Source organism: Hoplias malabaricus, chromosome X1, assembly GCF_029633855.1.
Source record: "Hoplias malabaricus isolate fHopMal1 chromosome X1, fHopMal1.hap1, whole genome shotgun sequence".
NCBI lineage: Eukaryota > Metazoa > Chordata > Actinopteri > Characiformes > Erythrinidae > Hoplias > Hoplias malabaricus.
The window spans coordinates 5,489,463-5,510,229 of NC_089818.1; the positions used below are offsets into that span (position 1 = coordinate 5,489,463).

General features: G+C 40.5%; 4 protein-coding genes across 10 annotated transcripts in view; 2 read left to right on the forward strand and 2 right to left on the reverse strand.

Moving 5' to 3' along the window:
• LOC136675912 (F-box/LRR-repeat protein 7) overlaps positions 1-2,588 on the reverse strand; it is a 37,890-nt gene extending 35,302 nt beyond the window's left edge. Inside the window, exon 1 of the mRNA XM_066652716.1 lies at positions 2,268-2,588. Coding sequence (XP_066508813.1) covers positions 2,268-2,304 — 37 coding nt within the window. The 5' untranslated portion in view covers positions 2,305-2,588. The remainder of the gene's footprint in view (positions 1-2,267) is intronic.
• Positions 2,589-4,835: 2,247 nt separating this feature from the next.
• On the forward strand, positions 4,836-9,415 carry LOC136675684 (UPF0415 protein C7orf25 homolog). 5 transcript variants are annotated; one of them, XM_066652383.1, is made up of 3 exons: positions 4,836-5,097; positions 5,245-5,327; positions 6,898-9,415. In XM_066652383.1, the coding sequence occupies exon 3, from the start codon at positions 6,914-6,916 to the stop codon at positions 8,243-8,245; it is 1,332 nt and encodes a 443-aa protein (XP_066508480.1). In that variant the 5' UTR covers positions 4,836-5,097; positions 5,245-5,327; positions 6,898-6,913; the 3' UTR covers positions 8,246-9,415. The 5 variants fall into 5 exon arrangements, with proteins under 5 accessions (XP_066508480.1, XP_066508481.1, XP_066508479.1 ...); XM_066652384.1 differs by having other exon boundaries at positions 4,836-5,063; XM_066652382.1 differs by lacking the exon at positions 5,245-5,327.
• Positions 9,416-10,079: 664 nt separating this feature from the next.
• Positions 10,080-15,769, forward strand: LOC136675502 (ras-related protein Ral-A-like). Of its 3 annotated transcripts, none has more exons than XM_066652052.1 (5): positions 10,080-10,452; positions 13,190-13,352; positions 13,549-13,757; positions 14,294-14,468; positions 15,513-15,769. In XM_066652052.1, the coding sequence occupies exons 2-5, from the start codon at positions 13,239-13,241 to the stop codon at positions 15,633-15,635; spliced, it is 621 nt and encodes a 206-aa protein (XP_066508149.1). In that variant the 5' UTR covers positions 10,080-10,452; positions 13,190-13,238; the 3' UTR covers positions 15,636-15,769. The 3 variants fall into 3 exon arrangements, with proteins under 3 accessions (XP_066508149.1, XP_066508150.1, XP_066508148.1); XM_066652053.1 differs by having other exon boundaries at positions 13,228-13,352; XM_066652051.1 differs by having other exon boundaries at positions 10,080-10,448.
• Positions 15,770-17,367: 1,598 nt separating this feature from the next.
• LOC136675503 (M-phase-specific PLK1-interacting protein-like) lies at positions 17,368-20,082 on the reverse strand. Its single transcript, XM_066652054.1, has 2 exons — positions 19,480-20,082; positions 17,368-18,587 (listed from the first exon to the last, which is right to left on the reverse strand). Exons 1-2 carry the CDS (start codon positions 19,780-19,782, stop codon positions 18,393-18,395), a joined length of 498 nt encoding a protein of 165 aa, XP_066508151.1. The 5' UTR covers positions 19,783-20,082; the 3' UTR covers positions 17,368-18,392.
• Between the last annotated feature and the right edge of the window lie 685 nt (positions 20,083-20,767).

The following is a 20,767-nucleotide window of genomic DNA, read 5'->3' on the forward strand; positions in this document are numbered from 1 at the left end:
CCAAAACCACAAACTACTTTACTACACACACTACACTAATGCATGCACTGTGGATGGCGGGGTTCTGTTTCTGACATGCTACAGCAGTACGTAGATGTGGGTGGAAACTACATACTCAAGCACATGTTGCAGAGTGGATTTGTGTTGTTTGAGTAGTTCCTATATTGATAGAAGTTGTATGTTGTCCGGTAATCTATGGCGGTTCTTGAACTCTAGTGGAAATCAAGCTCTTACCCTTGTTAGCATGAGTTACATTAGTTTGAAAGTCCAGTGTTCCAAAGGCAACCACAAAACAAGGATTAAGGCAGACATGGTTTCTGAGGTCACAGACCTAAAGAGCCAATCCGGCGATTTGTGGGGCCGGAAGTGGCAGAGGGGTGATTGATTAATGAGTGGACCGAATCCTTATTCATAAATATGTATGTACTGAAAGAAGGCAAAAGTATAGAGTTACATCTAAGCCCCTGTGAAGCTATTATTGACACATATAAATATATATGGAAATATGTCAATTTAAAGGACATAGATGAGGTTGAAATGCACAGTTCTTCATATTATGTGCATATATCATGACTGGACCAATAGAGCTGCCATAGAATTCCATTGAAAATTAAGGGTTTTCCTTCTCCTATAAAGTTGCTACTTTTGGAGATACATGTTTTGGACCTTGAGCTGCTACATTTGTGCTGTATTGTATTGTAGGGCTGTACCATATCGTATCGTTCGTTTTTTAAATGATAAAATATAAGTATTGTGATATTGAAGAGGAAACACAACAAATCGGTTTCACCACCTCGAGCAGAAGCACTATGTTGAGGACGAGGAAGATCAATAAAGCCATTATAGTAGTTCAACAGCCAATGAGCTCTAACCCAAGCAGCGTAGCTACTTCTCAGCGTAGCTACTATACTGTTTACTGCATTCGTTTTGTTATTTGCTGTGAAGATTTAATATTATTTTATATATAATATTAATATAAATGTTATTTTGTTGCAATAAATTGTTTTTTAGTGATTTGTCATATCGGCAAAAACAGGAGGTCCTCGGGTTACGTCAGTCCCGAGTTACGATGTTTCGTGGTTACGACACATCTCCCATTTACTGTATAAAGCGTACTGTATAAAGTACAAAACGTCGTAACGTGAACTTCGTGTTTGGTGTGCGCAGCGGAAGAATACACGGTTACGTGGCTCGGGATAATTGGGGTGGGGGGGGGGGGTTACTGTGATGAACAAGTGTTCAACGTTTATGAGACAGGCTTGTATGTACGTATGTTCCGACTTACACCGAAAATTGGTTTACGACGCAATGTAGGAACGGATCAATGTCGTAAGTCGAGGACCCCCTGTATATCGTTATCACCACAATACCTTGAAATATCGTGATATTATTTTAGGGCCATATTGCCCACCCTTACGTCTAGTCACATTGTTTTTAAGCTGGCAACTTTGACCTCTGCTGGTCATGAACATGGTTTTGAACCTAGACTTGTACAGAATTGTAGTCCCAGTGGTGAAACTACATGGGGAACATTTCTTTAGGTTTATGATTAACCTGTGTGTGTTGTAAAGTGTGCCATCTGAGTGTTCAAACCTCTGCACGCAACTGTATTTAACACAATATCCCTCAAAAATGTGGGAAAGACTGTTCTACTGGTCACTAAAAACGAGGAGCAGAATATGACGTTGGCTGAAAAAAGCTCAAAGGGAAATTTAGGCCGCATCCAAAACCACACAATACTTTACTACACACACTATACTAATCATGCACTTCTTAAAAACCAAGGTTGTTACAGAGTCAGGGATGCCACCCGGGATTTTGGGGCCCACTGAGACAAACTACCCAAAGATCTAATTTAGTTTTTTTTTATGGCCCCCATTGGTCACTGGCTCTTAATTTTTAACCCCCTGTATGTGGACTTACAGTGTAGAGGGTTTCACTGCTGTGTTCATGGGTTCAGTTCCCAGCTCAGGCAGGATAAGCTTCACTATAGTAAATATGAGTCCTTGGGCAAGACGCCTAACACTGAATAAGACTACGATAAGAACCTCAGACATAAGAAGGCAATAAATGTAAGAGGTTTGCTTGAGCTGCTATTTTGTAATCTACTTTTACTCAAGTTGCTATTATGTTTGGTTCTTTTTACCCGACTTATTGTTTTTTGTTCTAAATAACGACACATTTACTGGAGTATGAACGCAGGGTCTGGTAACGGTTAGTGTGGCAGTTTGTGGTTTGGGACACAGCCCCAGTCTTTTGTCACTCACCTTCGCTGCCGCTCTGTTTGCCGCTGTTCGCCCCCATCGTGCCCCGCGCTCCAAGCCTCAGAGCCGGGCATAATCTATCCGCCCCTGCCCTTCACCTCCATACACTCCCAGCAGCGCGAAGAGACGGGGCAACCCAGAAGAAGACACAGGGTAAGCAGCGGTAAACTCCACCGTTATCCGCTTAAGGCTGCTCCGCGGCGCTGAAACACATCCATAAGGGCGCAGCAGAAGAGAGAAAAAAACGGAACACAGCTGTAGAGAAGTCCTAGAGAAATTTCCAGACGCGGTGCGCAAAAAGCGTAGAAAGTTGCTGAACGTGCCTCATGCCTGATGGATAGAGAGCAGGCATGCAAGAAAAAAAAGAAAAGAAGCAGAAGAAGAAAAAAAGAAAAAGTTAGAGCTGTTGCGTCAGTAGTGGACCGCGCACGCGCTCCTGCCCGGCCCCACGCGCACAGTTCACTTAATGCATACAATGTGTATAAAGAGAATCACAAGAAAAAGTTCAGTAGACATGAATACAGCTATTAGAGTAAGAATAAGGACTGAAGAAGAGGAAGATAAAGATGTCTGTCTCTTTTCCTGAAGGGCAGGCGCTTTGTCTTTAACTTGTGGTTGAATGTCCCCTCAGAAAACACGAATATTTCTAGGGACTTCGTCCATGAGGGAATTTTCGTAAGCGACTCTATGGCTGAGTTTTGGATTCTCCAATATCTGAAGCCTATTTCATATGAAGGTCCCTTATACAGCCTGCAATGCGCCCCCTGCTGGTCAGAGTTTCATAGTTGATATATATATATATAGCTCTATAGTATCTGCTGACGTTTGGTCAAATTCAAATTGTTTTGTCCATTTTCTAGAATAACAATTAGTAAACCTACTCTAGACAACACCATTTTTGAATTACACCAAAAAAAAAAGCTTTATTTGTGCACCTAATATGTCACGTTCATTTACTTCCAGCATGTTAACTGCAGCAGATGAACGGAAACAGTCTGAACTCTGCTGAAACATGCCACAGAAGATGGTGCAGCAATTATATCAAGCTCTTTAGCTTTGAGCCAGCACAGTGCCAGACATCTGTTAGCCAACATAACAGAACTGCAGAGTTAGTGTCCTCTTCCAGGCGTGCAGAGCTGTTTAATGGTGTTATTTTAGCTTCAGTTCAAAAAGATGCAATGGTCCTTTGCATGTCTCACTGGAAGCATGTGCTGACACCTCCCTTAAGCTGTGGACCATCAGGGGATCTGTGGAGGCCTAATAATTAGGCTACATTATGAATGTAATCTGAATTAAGACACTATAAACTTAATATATTTAAACATTGAGGAGGACCAGAGGATTAGGAGGGCACCATTTGAGAGTGGGCTAAATCTGGGCCTAGTTATAATCATTCGTTCACTTATTCCTTGTTTGTAACTGCTGTCCAGTTGAGGGTTGCGGTGGCTCTGGAGCCTACCTGGAATCACTGGGCACAGGGCAGGAACACACCCTGGACACAGTGCCAGTCCATCACAGGGCATATTGTTATATATGAAATATGTATTTATAAATTGCATATTTGGTGTGTTTACAGTTGAAAAGTAAAACACTCTGTCAGTTGTTTGCTCTTTTGGTCGTTTGCCAGACATTTGCTAAGGTCCCTGGAGAAGTTACACTATAACCCAAGCACGTAGTTTGTTTATGTGTGAATTCTAGCATGTAGTTTGTTTACCTGCAAGGCTTTCCCAGTGTTGCGGTAAATCTCCTTCAGCCCTAATGCTAAGTCATATATTCTCATATGACAATATCGGATAGGCCTTGCTTATTATCATAATGGAGGCCCATCTCTCCTACAGACCTGGACACACTAGATTACTTTCAGTTTTCAAGCACTATTTCCAAATCCTTCTTGATGTTGACAGATGAATGCCTGCCAAATGCAGAGGTGGGATGTAATTACTTCCATTCACACAGTTCCAGGGACCATTTAAATAATAAAAAAAAAACTTTACTCAGTTCCCTGCCGAACCGCAGTGGAACATCTTACATCCAGCATCTTTCAGCACAAAATTAAAGTTTCCCATTCTTCTCTTTCTGGGATGCTCATGGTCCAAAATAAATGCTGAAATTTTCCAAACTAAGACATGGGAGCAAAGCTAAGCCCAGGAGCTGCGAAAACAGAACCAGAGGAAATAAAACATAAAAAGGAATTAAGAACTAAATGGGAAGCGTTAAAATGCATTAAAAAGATTATTCACAAATATAGGGTGACCAAACGTCCTCTTTTACCAGGACATGTCCTCTTTTTTAGACTTAAAAAAATGTCCGGCCGGAATTTCACACACGTCCGGCATTTTATTTTTCTAGAGTTTACGTAGAACTTCGGGAAGTTTCATTCACAAACTAGTCCCGCCCTCCCCTACTCCGATTGGTTCGCTTGAGTGAGAAGGGGGCGTGGTAAAGTAGCCTAAAATCTTCTGATTGGACGGTCTGACTGTAGAGCTACCGTTATTGGTCGATAACCTACTCTGTAAACATTTAATTGGTCAGTCTGCACGTCAGTAGTCGTCCACCCCCCAATCCCATCTCTGATCTGGTCATCCTACCTGTAACCACTGATGAAGGGCTAGAAGATGACTTTAACACAAACTGTGCAGCAAAATATGAGCTATTCTGTCTGACCTTACAAGGTGGACAAACAATGCGAGTGTGTCTAATACAGTACCAAGTGAGTAGGCAAAGTGTTTAAAAACACCAGAAGTACTGCAGCAGCGTCTGATCCACACGACAGTGTCACTCCACCACCTAAATGGACTGGTATGGGCACTGGCTATTGGAGAACAGGTTTAAAGTGAGTAGAGCTTTGCAGTAACTGTAAAACTAAAAAGTGCACCTTTATGGTTAGAGAAACTAATAAATAGACAATGAGAGTAGAACAAAACATCTTGCTTTACCTAGGCGGCAATAAACTCAATGCAATACCTTTCCTCCAAAACAGATGGCGACACTAACAGCTCCACTTCGATTATACAAAATGGCTGAATCCTAATTGGACTCCCTATTCCTGAGGTAGTGCGCAAGGTAAGAAGATAAAATGAATTGTCTCATCGAAACAATGGATAAAATCTCTAACAAATAACCATTCGAGACTCGTACGTGTTAATGTTTCACAAAAAGTCCACTATACTGCGGCAGAGGCGAGAATTTGAAGACTTATATAGTGCACTCTGTAGGGAGTCCGATGAAATTGAGACACGACCAGCCGTTTATTCCGGGGCAACACTGAACTTGTGGCTGTGCTGTAAGTGTTTGATGGTTTATGGCTCATTTTAGCCAGTTTATTGCCATAATAGTCTGTATTCTCTCTTTTATTATTGACAAAAATACTAAACACGTATTCAGTAGTGTAAGCACCTGTATTAGCGCCTCTAAAGTGATTTAAAGAAAGCTAAATGTGGCTAATGTTTAGCTCTAACGTTACCGCAGATCAGTTAAAAGTCAAAGTGGAGCTCTTACTGATTTATTTTTTGTTTTATTAAGTGTTTTAACAGAAAAGAACGACTTATTTCGCTCATTTATTAATTCGTTGGCATCTTTGTCGCTGCAATAAAACACACTTTACATAGTGGCTGGGTACGTTTTTACATTACGGGAAGATATGTTTCTTCTCTTTATAATTTAGGGTTAACGATAAAAGACTGTATTTTCTTTACACGAACCAATTAAAATAATATGATAACCTCCACGTTTATGTCCTCATTTTATGTCCTTCGCTGACCACGTAGGAGGACTCTGTAGTTCTACATACAGGCTGTAATCCTGCTGCTTTAATACATACTTCGTTAGCTTCCTTTCACCCTGTTCTCTAATGGCCAGGACTCCCATAGGACCACCACAGAGATCAGTTGGGTCAGTCTTGGCACTGCAATTACACTGACGTAGTGGTGCAGTGTGTTATGTGCTACGCTGATACACCAACCAAAAATATCCAGTCAACATCATCTTGTGAGCAGTATCCTGAGACCAGATCAAGGACTAGAAGATGACTAACACGGTGTGCAGCAAAAGATGAGTCACTGTGTCGGACTACCTCTGGAAGGTGTATCTAAAAGAGCATAAACTGAGTGTTCATCGTGTTTAAAAACTCCAGTAGCACTGCTGTGTCTGATCCATTTATACCTGTGCAACACACACTAATCACTACTACGACATGAGGGTCGCTGCTGTGCTGAGAATGATCCTTTTGAATGATTCTTTTACAACTGGCTGCTACTGTAATAACTGCAATTTCCCCCTGGGATCAATAAAGTATTTCTGATTCTGATTCTGATTCTGATCCACCTTCCAATTCATACCTGCTCTGTGATGGTCCCCCTCTTAAATAGTAAGAATGTAGTGGGAGTAAAAACAAGAAGGACATTTTAATGTGAATGTAGTACTGTGCTGGGATCTGAATTATTACAGTAAGTGAATGGTTTTATGAATGTAATTATCAGATGATTATATTAGAGTTGGACTAGGTTCTAATTTGCAGCTGACAAAGCTTACGAGTGTTAGAGTAATGCATGTTACTACTGTAGCTCTTATCTTTAGTAAGATGAAAGTGTGGTGTTTTTTTTTCCTACTCAGAATTCTGTCTCTCTTGCTCTAGGAATGATGCAACAGCTATGGCCACCAGCCCAATGCTCCATGAACGAATCAAGGCAGCCAAGGAGCTGCTAGAGCGCGTGGATCTGTTATGCAGTCGCCAGCCCAGAGAGGTGGAAGGTCGGGCCAAGCTGTGCAGTAAACTTCGCGCCGAGCTCAAGTTCTTAGAGAAAGTGGAAGCTGGGAAGGTTGTGATTAAAGAGTCACATCTGCAGAGCACCAACCTCACTCACCTGAGAGCTATCGTCGAGTCGGCTGAGAGCCTGGAGGACGTTGTGAGTGTTTTGCACGTGTTTGCTTACGAGGGCCCTGATGGGCAGAAGCAGACCTTGGTGGTGGATGTAGTTGCCAATGGGGGACACACGTGGGTTAAGGCCATTGGACGCAAGGCGGAGGCTTTGCATAATATCTGGCAGGGCAGGGGTCAGTATGGGGACAAAAGTGTGATCCGACAGGCTGAAGATTTCCTGGAGGCAAGCTGCCAGCAGCCGGTCCAGTACAGCAATCCCCATATCATCTTTGCCTTCTACAACGGTGTATCCAGCCCTATGGCAGACAGACTCAGAGAAATGGGCATCTCTGTGAGGGGTGACATTGTTGCTGTGAACACTGTCGTAGGCGTGGGAGAGGATGACGAACAAGGAGAGGAGGATGAAGATCATGAAGGTGAGGAAGATGATGGATCTGGAGAAGACGAGTTGGAGCCTGAAAAAAGGGCTGCGGAAGAAGAGAACGACCATGAAGATGACGACGAGGATGATGAGGACTCCGACATCATGCACACTCGTGTGGATCGGGACACAATTGTGGCAAGCTTGGCTTTCCCCACTGAAGTGAAGGTGGAGGTCTGCAACCGAGTTAATTTAGACATCACCACGTTAATCACATATGTGTCCTCTCTAAGCCATGGAAACTGCCATTACACCTTCAGGGAGCAAGTCCTGACTGAGCAGGCTGCTCAGGAGCGTCAGGAGAAAGTCTTGCCCAAGCTGGAGGAGTTTATGAAGGGCAAGGAGCTGTTTGCCTGTCATTCTGCTGTTCACGACTTCCGCGTGATCTTGGATACGCTTGGCGGGCCTGGAGAAAAAGCCAGAGCTGAGGAACTGCTTGCCAGGCTAACCGTGGTGCCCGACGAGCCTTCAGAACGCACGCAGCGACTGGTCACCAGCTCCAAGGTGAACCGCAGATCGCTGATGATCTTTGGGACAGGAGACTGCCTGCGAGCTGTGACGATGACTGCCAACAGTGGATTTGTGCGTGCTGCTGCTAACCAGGGGGTGCGCTACAGCGTGTTTGTCCATCAACCTCGGGCTTTGACAGAGGGAAAGGAATGGAGAGCCACACCTATATAAAAAAAAATAGAAAGTATTGAAACTGTAAAAATATGGTTCCCAAGTGCTGATCCTGAAGAACTCCTAGGGAGTGATTTATGAAGCTGGATTCCTCTATATTAATCTGATATATCACACACACCTCCCCTAAGTTCAGAACCCGTTGACACAAAACATGTTTACAATAATTCAGTGGGAAGTAGATTTTGTTCGGTTTCTGTTCTAAGTGTAACAACACACTCCAGCATTTTACTGCCTGGTGAAAGACCAGATTCATAATGCATAATGCAGATTAAGTTTAGATTTAGGGTAAAATGGTTATATCTTATTTTCCTGAATCCTATTTTCCCACTTCAACCCACTCCCATTGGATGAGCCTCAAATTTTGGCCCAAGATCTCTGGTTTAGTGAGAAATCCTGCTTTGTGATTCCGCTCCACCTGTCCCAGGTGTGTAGAGTGTAAACACCAAAATATACAGATCGGGGGTACTTCAGGACCAACGGAGGACTGGCTTAAAACGGCTGAGTGTTATAACGTAAAACGGCACTTTAAATGCAACAACTGAAAAGATCCATTATATTCTAAGCTTAATATGAATCACTTGCAAGTGGCGCAAACTGTGGGAGTTACACAACTAGCTGTTAGTAGGCAGTGTGAGCTGGATTGTGGTTGGCCCTCTACAGTATGTAATCTCCATTGCTGTGAGCTCAGTGCCTCAACTGTGGCCAGCACAAATGTCAAAAATACCAAATGTCATGTATATGTCACGTGTCATACAAAACCACAGATACTGTGCCCTCTTTGTATCCTGTGAGTTCCTGTCATCAGAAAACCCTATTTGTTATTTTTGTTTCCAAAGTTTGTTTTCCCACCTGTATGTTCTGACATGGTGTTTGAATCACTGTATCCCATTGGACCTGTTTTCTTTGCACAAGGAAAGCACAGTTAAAATAAATATCAAAAAAATGTTGGTGCAACAGCTTGTTTTGCTGAATGAAAGTATGACCTAATGGTGTAATTCTGCTGGATTTTGGGGGAGTTACCGGAGTGAGTCCTGGATTGGTAGGTTACACTTAAAATGTGTATGTAAAGTAAAAGTGTAAGACATTTAGGTATTATATCACAGGTAAAATGTCCCTCAAATGAATATATGTGCTGCTTCAGATAAACCATTTCACAAGAGAATTTAAAAATCCCACTATTTATTAATGCCAAAAAAATCACAAAAAAAGTCACACGTTAAGAAGGTATTTCATCATCTGAATTTCTTCACGAATAAAAGTAAATTCTCATATTTTGATTTAACTTTACAACTCATGAAATTATCAGGTAATTACTAGAATGTTTTTTGTTAAATATATATTTAACGTGTATTTAAATTCAACTGTTTTAAAAGGTTTATAATATTCTAGTTATGAGATATTAAGATATGATTTTACGTTCATTGTTATACAATGAGGTCCTAATTATAAGATAATCATAACTGAGAAAGTACACGAGAGAGATTAGCTCGGTGCTAACTGACAGGGGTTTTAGGGAACTTCCCTGTTTGAAGCGCCCCTGGAGAGAGAGAGAGAGAGACACAGACACACACACACGTGTTTGTTTTTGTGAATTATCGAGACGTTAAATAGTCTTCCCTTCATTTCGTAAAGCCCTTTTCTAACATAGTTAATAAATATTATTATTGTACCCTTCACAATGAACTTAACACGTGTCCTCAACACAAAATGATATTATTTACATAGTGGGGACCAGCTCGTGGTCCCCACAACGTGATAAATCCCTGGCGCGCGCGCACACGGAGTCGAGGGCAGTTTGTTGTTATGAGCTCGTGACGTCACTGGGAGGGAGGGCAGCTACAAAACAAGATGCCAAACTTACCGCTGGTTGAAAGCAGAGAGTGGAGAGAAACGTGTTTTACAGCAGTGTAGAGCGGCTCTGTGAGAGTGACTGTAATTATGGCCGAGGGAACCGTGCGGACGGAGTAGTGTTAACAGTTTATATATTCTAAACTGCACTGAGAGGACTTCGCTAGCTTAGCCTACCTAGCTTAGCTAACTTTACATTAGCCTCCTGTAACAGCCTGATTTTTACAAAGTTAAATTGTCTAAGACTATCGTTTTTGCTGGTTAAACTACAGCCGGAGGACTCTTCCCTGGGCCAGAATACGTCTTCTGTAATCCCAGGACTTCCCATCTGATCTGGACCGGACCGGACCGGGTAGGTATGTGGGGTAAACTGCGCTTTAAACAGTGCTTCATGTAATTGAACTGTGTATGTTTGGTTTGACAGCTCGGTGAAATCTGCCTGACTAAGAAAGTACTAATTGTGGTGGTGTGTTATAGCTACCTGACTTTCTGGAGTCCGGACCGTGACATAAAGCCAGGGTAGTGACTCAGTGAATGGGCTTTGACTCTTCAGCTGATTTACACATACCACACAGGCTTTTTAAAGCCCCTTAAACCCTCTCCCAGTGTGGTTCAGTGAAGGTGTGAAATAAAACAAGTGTCAGTTTATTTCTGCATTAGTCTAGGTTTTGAAGGTAATATCAGTGTTGCCTTTGGGATTTGTCCAGAGCAGTCCATATCCGTTACCACACCCAAACTGACCACACATTGGCCCTGGGGATTCTCACATGGTGACGGAGGGCAGCCACATCTGTCTAGAAACACCACACCACTGACTGTCTAACCAGCTACACTGGGGTGGTGTCTGAGACAGGGATTAAGCCTAGTCCTGGTCTACACAGCGATTTGAATTGGGATTTTCCATTGAAAGGAGGATATAGTCCAAGACTAGGTTTAATCTCTGTCTCGGAAACTACCCCTACGGTGTGTGCAAGAGTTTTTAGAGATCTGCTCATATAACGTTTCTTCAGGACTTTGATAAGGTGTTGGGTCACTCCAACTCATCACAAATGTTGGGTGGAGTTAAATGTATCCAAAAGAAGTGGTTTCTCTACTCTACTACCTACAACTGAGGGTCTTAATGATTGAAATTTAATTCCATGTACTCCCAGTAAAATGCAATTAACCAATTAATTGCAATGAACAATGTAAAGGTTCAGATTACTTTTCAGTACAGAGAATGTCCATTATAGATTCAGAAAACATATGACAATGTAATATATCAAATTACAGGTAAATAGCACTATAACGCCCACCCCAAACACCAAACATTTTATGCATCATCTGTCAGAATATATATTATTTTCCTGTTTCTAGCATCAATTATTGGCTTAACTGTTCTGTAGCATTAGGTAAAACTAATATGAAGTTGTCTTTCTTCACTGGGAAGAATTGAGTGCAAGCAAACACAGAATAATTGACTTGATTTGAGGAAATGCAGTCTCTATACCTTCTCTATTCTTACTTTCATACTTTGTAAACACATGACTAGTGTAATCTATGGTTACTCATGTTCCTTTCTGAAAACCAAAACCCAAAGCTTGCTGTAAAAGACTCAACAGGATGGGTTCCAGTTGGGTTCACCTTTCACAATGCACAGGACCTACAGCCTCTGGCAACTGAGTGGAGTAATAAATGATGGAACAGCTGGAGTATGAATCGGAAAAGTAGGCTTTTATTTCTTAAGACAGATATGAACAGTATTTTGGAAAGCAGTGAAGACCAGAGTCGCAGAATCCAACTTAAACAGTGCAGTTGGGAATGGAGCAATCAATTGAAACAATGGCTGAAACACCCTGTAGAAATCTTGAGACGTAGATATTCATTTTTAGTTTAAAAATGGTTAGTAATCCAGTTTGCATTTTGCATTCTCTCACTTTTAGAAGAGACCTGCTGGGATGGTTTTGAATGAGATGTCCTTGTCCACCTTCTGCTTTTGTGCATTTCCTCTGATTATGACATGTTCACAAATGAACAAAAGGGCTTTTTACCACCATCTTTGTGTCAAACCCAAGATGACCAACTGTCACTAGATCTCCAACTGGCAATAGTTCTGTTTTTTATCAATATAAAAGATTAATCGGCAAGTAAATATTTTCTTTTACATTTCCAATTACTAAGAATTAAGAGTCTTAAAAGACACCAAACTTTACTGATATATATATATATTTGAGGGTAAGCCTTAAAAAACAAACACGTAAAAATAGGATTTAACAAGAAATCAATCACAAAGCAAGTTTAAAATGTTCTTTATCACCCACCAAATTGGCAACTGAGTACTGCCAGTTAATCAAACTTGTTTTGAAATAGCAACTCATTTGAAACTTCTTCTGTTCCACTTCTGTATCCTTGTTGATACTGTGGCAGTAGGAAGTAAACCACACAGTATCTTTACTCTGTGTTTAAATTTAAAGATGCACCCGTTCACTCAATGGCAGGTTGCACTGCTATGATTAGGTCAATTCTGACCAACAACTTTCAACTTGCTTTCTCATCGTTTTAAGGATAAAATGTCATGGCAGTTGCATTATTTTTTTTAACTAGAAAGCCTGAGATATTTCATCTCAACATCAATAGCACTGGATTTCCTACAGTACCAATACAGCAGGAGTATATCATTGTAATATGAAAAGACATTTGAATACCTATTATGCACCTTTAATATATAACCAAAAAAATGAATTGTATTTTAACATAGTAATCAATTTATCAAATTTCCTAGCCCAAGTATTATAGACTGCAAGCTAGAACAGACTGATCTCCTTTGTAGACATGTCAGTACTGTTTCTTATTCATTATTAGCAAGAGCAGAACTGATAAAACTGACATGTTCTTTCAGTTTTAGTTCCGTCAGGCCATGATGTCACTGCCCGGGTGTAAGAGAACAGATGAATTCAGTTATGGCTCTGTAAAGGAGCTCTATTGTTGTTGCCTGACACAAACAGAGCGGGAAAAGGGCGCTTCTCTCCTGTATGCCTGGGTGTTTACATGTGCCGTTCACTTGTTGCAATATAATACACCGCAATGTATCTTTTTTTTTTTTTCCTTACCTAGGTTGACCTTACGCAGCAGTCTCCTCTTACTTCCTTCAGTTCCCATCGAGATGGCGGCCAACAAACCCAAGGGACAGAACTCTCTGGCCCTTCACAAAGTGATCATGGTGGGCAGCGGTGGAGTGGGAAAATCTGCGCTTACATTACAGTTCATGTATGATGAGGTAGGACTTATATATTCATATCTTCATTAATATCTTCATTATCATCTGAAATGTGTATTAGATGCAAGGGGCTGGTGTGGGTACAAATTTCGTTCCCACTCTTTGAAGACTGAGGCCATCTGGAAACATGAGGCTACATCGGCCCTTTGTGAATAACACCCAGACGCTAACAGGTCTCTTTTTCCATACTTCTCAGTTTGTAGAGGACTATGAGCCCACAAAAGCTGACAGCTACAGAAAAAAAGTTGTACTGGATGGTGAGGAGGTCCAGATTGATATACTGGATACAGCTGGTCAGGAAGATTATGCTGCCATTCGGGACAACTACTTCCGGAGTGGAGAAGGATTCCTCTGTGTGTTCTCCATCACCGAATCAGAGTCATTTGCTGCGACAGCTGACTTTAGGTAAAGTAATGCTGTAAAAGCTCTGTACAAATAAGATATTGGCAAATTTGTAGACAACACCACACTGTAAGCAGCAGTTTACTCAATGCTGGTATGTTTGACGTTTAAAGCTTCATTAAGGTCACCAACAGAAGTAGTTGAGATAGCTTTTTCACCCTCTTAATTATTTGTGAATAGCAAACGTACAGGTGCCTCGTTCTCAAAAGAAATAACAGTGGTGCACTTTCCCTGGGCTTAACCTTAAAGAGAAAGTGGCATTGATTTTGCATTATATTTTGATATGTCAATGGAAAGAGAATGGTCCTTTATTTTTACTACAGTTAGGCAATGTCAGTTACTGTAGGTTAAACTTCAGTATCATCCTCTATGATCTTTGATAGCTCAGTGCAGTTAACACTAAGTGGGAGTATTCTCTTGGTAGCGCTGAAAAATCCGAAGCATTTCCTGATTTAATCTTGATAGGATCGCTCTAAGGTGGTCCTAAAATTTGCCCAAAATGCTTGTAAACATTTTTTACAAAGTATTCTGTGTCTCAGAGAGCAGATACTGAGAGTTAAGGAGGATGAAAATGTGCCCTTCCTGCTGGTTGGAAACAAGTCAGATCTGGAAGACCGGCGACAGGTGGGAGCGGAAGAGGCCAAAGTCAGAGCTAATCAGTGGGAAGTCAGCTACGTCGAGACCTCTGCCAAAACCCGCGCCAACGTGGACAAGGTACATGATACACACTGAGCACCTGCATCACTAATTCCTACTTTCTGATGCTGTTTCAGAAATAGTCTTAAAGGCTAAGCACCACTTAATGGACCTCCATGAATATTTCACATTATTGTAGTTACTGACAGATATAAGTACGAATTAAAATGAAAATAGCAGCTTAATTTGCTTTAAAACTGACAATTTTATTAAATTGACGCAAAAACCCGAGCTCTCTACGGAAATTCTTGAACGCAACCGTGACGTCACTGGTGAACAACGCCGCGGTAAAACACCGTTATGACTGACTGTTATGACAGTATCTAGCTAAATAACCAACATTATTCATGACAATAGCCTAGCAATAAGCTAAACTCAAATGTAGAGGTACCGTTATTCTTGTAAATGTGATCGAAGTCGAACTCGAATTCATCCGACACTATAAACCTCCGTAATGCAGCTACGTAGCCGAGTATAATCTGAGCCACCGAGTTTAGCGAGTCAAGCTAACGTTAACTAACACCAACTAAAACAGGCGAAGTGAGTGTCCTCACCCTGTTTACCTCCATGTTACAGAGGCTCTTGAACACCTTTCGTTGGTGTCCTTACATGTCCATATTGTTGGAAAAGCGCCAGTGAAATGAGCTACAGATAACGGAGTGAGCGGATGGTCCTTTCCAAAGTGCCCGTTTAAAGTGGACAAATTTAGTCCATTTTCTGGATATTTTGGGATCTTTGGGTCATTTGTTCACAGATGTCCCACTGTACATTGAATCATTGCAGCCAAATTTTGCATTAAATTAAGTGCAGCTTCTAGAGTTGTTGTCCACCATCGTCACAGGCAAGACGCCTATTAGAGTTTCCGAATATCGTTGGGGGGGGATGGGGGGGACCAACGGTCTTTTAAACCTTATTCCTTGAATTAGTAAGAAATAACATGTTTTCTGACTATCAATAAACACAAGTTAGGAACTCAAATTCCACTGTATTTATTGGTTTGACACTTTCATAGAGCTGGTGCTTAGCCTTTAAAAAAAAAACCTTTCCTTTAACCTTTTACAGGTGTTTTTTGATCTTATGCGACAAATAAGAGCTAGGAAAATGGAGGATGGCAAAGAGAAGAATGGAAAAAAGAAGGGAAAGAGTTTGGCAAAAAGGATTCGAGAGAGATGTTGCATCTTATAACGTCGGTCTATAAAAGCCGACACGGCATCGTTTCTGATCCTGACTTGCTTCCCTCTATGCTACTGAACTTTATCAGCTTTTTTTTCCTTTTAGAATCTATATTTTCGTTCATTTTAGAGGAATGTTAAATCAGGTATGTATGCTTATATGTACTTGAAGTATAAGAAGCTACTCAGAACTTGGGCAGTTTTAGATAAAAACGCTGAAGACACTGAAGAACTTAAGATATAACCTGATTAACTTACTGAGAAGCCATTTAATTTAAATATATGACTACATCAATGATAAAGGGAAAATTTAGCAAATTACCTTTTATCAAACTATTCTTTAAAAAGGTATTGAGAATATAATTTATTACCAAAAAATAATAATGCTTGACTTCAGACTTCTAAATGTTGCTCAGGCACGCTCCAGTTTGTTCCATTTCATGTTCACATCTGTAGCTATGGATCAATGCATGTGTGTAATAATTTAAGCACTTAAACTAGAATTTCTAATACATCCTATCACACTGACTGGGAATTATGAGCCATCTTTAAATGTAGGAGTTGAAGGAGTTAGCCCTTAAAACACTAGCATTTAGACACAACATGTAGGCACACTATTTTTGTTCTTTACTGTACTACGAATCTTCAACTTTAAATTAATCTTAAGTTATCCTGTAAGAACAAACTAAATTTAGTTATGAAGAAAATGAAACGACTGTTGATAAGACGTTGTTCAGAGAAAACCTCCAGATCAGCTCTAGCTACTGGAAGGAAGTCTGTTTGTGGTCAATATTCACAATGTTTGACAAGCTTTCTAAACTAACAACAGTCTTATACTACACAATCAGCTTGGGTTTATAGTGTAATATTTAACCCAAAGAATACATTAATAAATACCATATTTTATATATTTATGATGTGCATTATGGCTTTGGCCTCACCGCTCTTGTATGTTCCTTTATTCATTTCAATGTCCACATTTCATTTAGTCAATGAGCTGTGAATGTTTTCAGAATTGTCATTTGTAGAAACATACATTTGAGGGCTATAATACAGTCATTGTTTCTTTGTAAAACTATAGTTAGAAGACTGCTATGAAAAGGGCTGATTTCTACCAAATTTTAAGATGCAGATCCTATAGAGCATCACACAAGAGACATCACCTGACTATGTGGGGTATGTTATTACGGTAAATTGTAGTATGATACAAAAGAACAAGAATGGCACTTTTTTGTATCAGTATTTCATCAGTAGCTGTGCAAGATTAACTCATTTTAACCCTTTAATGTTCAGTTGTAGACATGTACAGCTGATGTAACATACCTCTGACATACCAGCTTTGCTAATCATTTGCTGACTGAATGATCTGATGTGGCCAGTTCGCATTATGGAAAATAAATATTTCATACTAACTAGTCTACACTCTCTAGCACCCATTGTTGGACATATTTATTGTAAACCTCAGAAGAAGTACTGTTTACTGGCTAGTGTTTCTGTTTTGTTTTTGTTCACAATGCCATGGGGTAATGATGCTAGAGCTACTACTTCGACTACTCAGCTGATGCCTTCTGGTACTTTATGTTCTGTTGAGTAAAGAACATGTATAACTTAAAGCCAAACACACAAAATAAAAACATGAGATTTTAATATAATTCCAGTGCTTGGTGTTCTGTTGTGGTCCAACTGTTCTGATGAACTTACCTGTCAATTTTGATGTTCTACTGTTTTTATCCACATATGTTCCTTCTATTATAATGGGCATTTTTATGTTATAAACAAAAGGAAGTGACACTATAGATTGGAGTTATAATAAGTTAAGGATCATTATTTTGAAGAAAGAGCCATAGGTTTGGATTAGATTTCACATTACTGCCAGTAACAGCAGATTACATTTATGACAGAAACAGAATCAAGAATCACGCTTTAGAACATTCAAATATAGAAACTAAAAACAGTCATAATACAACTTAATGTGGACAGTCTGCTGATCCAAGTCCATCAACAAAAGGAGGTTAAAAACAAGTTTTGTGTAATATCAAATATGTAATATTTTCACAGACTTCAAAGGAACAAATGCATTAACAGATATGTTGTTTTAACTGATGTAACCTGATTGTTATACTTAAGCATTTAGAAAATCCTGAGCCTCAAAGAATGAAAAAGATCAAATTGAAATTATCCTAACAAACATCTCTGCATGTTTTCCTTGTAACAAAATTGGAGCTTAACAGCAGCTCTTACTGAGCTTTTGGTTTTAAATCAGTTCACATTTTTTCTGTTTTAAGAAGAAACAAAAAACGTTGACAAATCCAAGTTAAAATTAAAGATTCTAAAAAATATAGTCCAATGTGTACAAAATTGAAAAACAATGCCTAGAAAAACGTGTTCTAGTGCTGGTACAATGTAAGAATGGTGTGGATTCTGAGGTAGACAGATGCCCAAACCTCATGTGCCCACAATCAACTCCACTGGAGCTGAAGAACAGAAGATGGGGTCCAACATTGCTGGCAATGACTCCCATAGTCAAAATGAACATAAAATATAAAAAGGATAGAAGAATGTCTCTCAGCATACAAACAGGCTGCTGTATAAAATTTAAAAGCTGCAACGACTTTGCAGGAGTTATTGCTACCGTCGGGTCCATTTTGCCATTGTTACTACACCAACAGCTCCCTCCTTGTCCCAAACCTGAGCAAGGGCAGAGCTAATCCTGCTCAATAAAAGCAGGTGTGAAGCACTGTCACTTCCATGACTAGTTTCAACTAGAGGTTCAATTGGAGCTGTAGTACCTGCCTTTCCTGCCTGTGTTTGTAGCTTGCTGGGTGCTGCATTTGGACTGAGTATCTGTGACTGAGATAGGCTGGAGATTAGCCCATGGATCTTCAAGCATAGACGGTTTGTAATACTTGTCCATATCATTTCCCCCTCTCTCCCTGCCAAATGGTGTGGATGTCCGCGGTGAACCCTTAAGGAGACAATCGGTATGTAAAAAAAATAAATAAATAAATGATAAATCACAATTAAATATATGTTGCTATTCCACAAGACACTATGGAAGCCCACTGCCACCAGGTAGAGGAGAAAAAAATGATTTTCTCTCATCTCAAAACAAGGACTAATTTCTAAATGCACTGACTAAGCATCTTAAAAATAATTACTTGAAATATTGATTTAATATCTCTAACATTTTGCAATTTTCTTGAATGATTAAATGGCAGGATATATTAAGGTTAAGTTATTAAATTAGTGAGAGAACAAAGTCATTATTTTGACATTCAAACGGGTGATTCTCCTTTACCTTGTGACGATGAACAGGTTTAGGACACTGCTCAGGTCAAGAAACAAAAGAAAGGCCCTGTAGATCGGGCTGGAGATGACTATTCGACAGCTGATCGTTTGTTCCACCTTAAATCGTGTAGCATTTATGTTCTGGTACTTATTGAATTAAAATCTTGAAATAATTGCTTAATGTTTGTTTTGAGACCCTAGGTTGAAATATGTCCATACAAATCTAGTGAAAACCAAGTGCTTAAAATGTTAGCACATACACTTTGAAACTAGCTAGTTCCAGTATCGGGGTTTTCTGACATCATAAACCCGAGGAACCTATCCCATAAAATTGCAAGATCCGCAGGCGAGTGGCAGAGGGCCAAGCTACGACAGAGGTGGTAATTATTGAATATTCATGAACCCAAATAGTAAACTCCGAGTCAGAAAAGACATAATTTAAGGTGGAACTGGAAACTGAATAGAGCTGGCTAATGTAAACAGCTACATTTACAACAGCAACACCAATGTGTGGAAGTCTCCGTCAGACCCTAAATTACATATGACGCGGTCACAGCGGAGAGATTTACCTGAAATGCCCCACGGTGCTGCCCGGGGCTGGGGTAAAACGGCGGGTTTCTGCCGCCGCTCTGAGGCCTGCGTGGAGTGTGGGCCGGAGACCTACGGCTGAATTTACCGCCGCTGCCCCCTCTGCTGCCACTGAAGTCCCGCGGCGGTGTGTGCGGGGAGCCGCCATAGGGCCCGAATCGGGCCCCGTGCGGATGAGGCGGGTTTCCGAAGGCCCAGGGCGGAGAGGGTAGAAGCCCACCAGGCGGAGGGCTGCGAAACCCGGGCGCTCCGGGAAACGGCTGACGGAAATGTGGCCTCTGCATCGGAGCTGCTCAAATAACTGTTAACGTTACCGCAAAAAAATGTTAAATATACACCGCCCCCTTCAGCCCTGTTTAAACCTGAACAGTTACCCTTCCCACAACAGAGGCAATGACCATAAATCCTGTTTAAAAATATGTAACTAAATCTTGTTCCCTCTCTCGAGTCAGCGTCACTGCTCCAGCACACCAAACAATAGAACATCCGCGGAAACACAGACCGGCACACAATCAGTTCCGGGGTAGTCCTCCTCTCTCTTCTCTAACGCTGTCTGTAATAAAATCTCATGAGGACCACAAGAATAGGTCTCCCTACGTGTCTTTGGGGTTATATAGGCCCATTCGCAGGTCGTTAAATAGTTCTGAGATATTTATGGGCGGTTCACACGTTTTTCACAGCTCTATTAAAAAAGAATAGCGCGACCATACCCCCTCCCCACACTGAAACCAATCCAAGAGCCAAACCACCACACCCTCTCCATTATTGAATTTATTCAATTTACTCATCGTACAAACTTGTGGTAAATTATTTTAAACTTATTTTTCAAGGAAATAAGCCTCTTGTAAATTTATGAAACGTGTTATAGACAGACTGTTCAAGTTGCAGACTCTGGTCTGGTACAACAGATGTGTACATACAGACTGCCTTGCTATTCTAAAGAAAATGTAAATATGGCGACATGATTTAGAAAAATATGAATACAATGGTCCATTAAACATATATCCTGTGTTTGGATAGAAGTAATTGTTTTATGACCCACATTGCACAACATATTAGAGGTTCAGCCCTAATAATAATTCCCTTATGTAGGTAAATGATACACATTTCTGAGAATAATAAAACATAAAATTACTCAAAACGAGTTGGTGTAGTAGATGTTCTACAGTGTTTATGAAGAGCTGTTTGCCAGGTACTTATGCTCGCTTTGTCATTTGCAAGCTTTTATTTTGCATAATTTGTCTGACAACAAAGACTTTATTCATATAT

Bases quoted from the DNA above. Each gene is read 5' to 3' on its own strand.
- LOC136675684 (XM_066652382.1), top strand. From the start codon at position 5,066: ATGGGCACTGGCTATTGGAGAACAGGTTTAAA. The intron at 5,098-6,897 runs GTGAGTAGAGCT...CTCTTGCTCTAG, and splicing joins TATTGGAGAACAGGTTTAAA to GAATGATGCAACAGCTATGG.
- LOC136675503 (XM_066652054.1), bottom strand. From the start codon at position 19,782: ATGCAGAGGCCACATTTCCGTCAGCCGTTTCCCGGAGCGCCCGGGTTT. The intron at 18,588-19,479 runs GTAAATCTCTCC...TGTCTCCTTAAG, and splicing joins AGCACCGTGGGGCATTTCAG to GGTTCACCGCGGACATCCAC.
- LOC136675502 (XM_066652052.1), top strand. From the start codon at position 13,239: ATGGCGGCCAACAAACCCAAGGGACAGAACTCTCTGGCCCTTCACAAA. The intron at 13,758-14,293 runs GTAAAGTAATGC...TCTGTGTCTCAG, and splicing joins GCTGCGACAGCTGACTTTAG to AGAGCAGATACTGAGAGTTA. The intron at 14,469-15,512 runs GTACATGATACA...AACCTTTTACAG, and splicing joins CCCGCGCCAACGTGGACAAG to GTGTTTTTTGATCTTATGCG.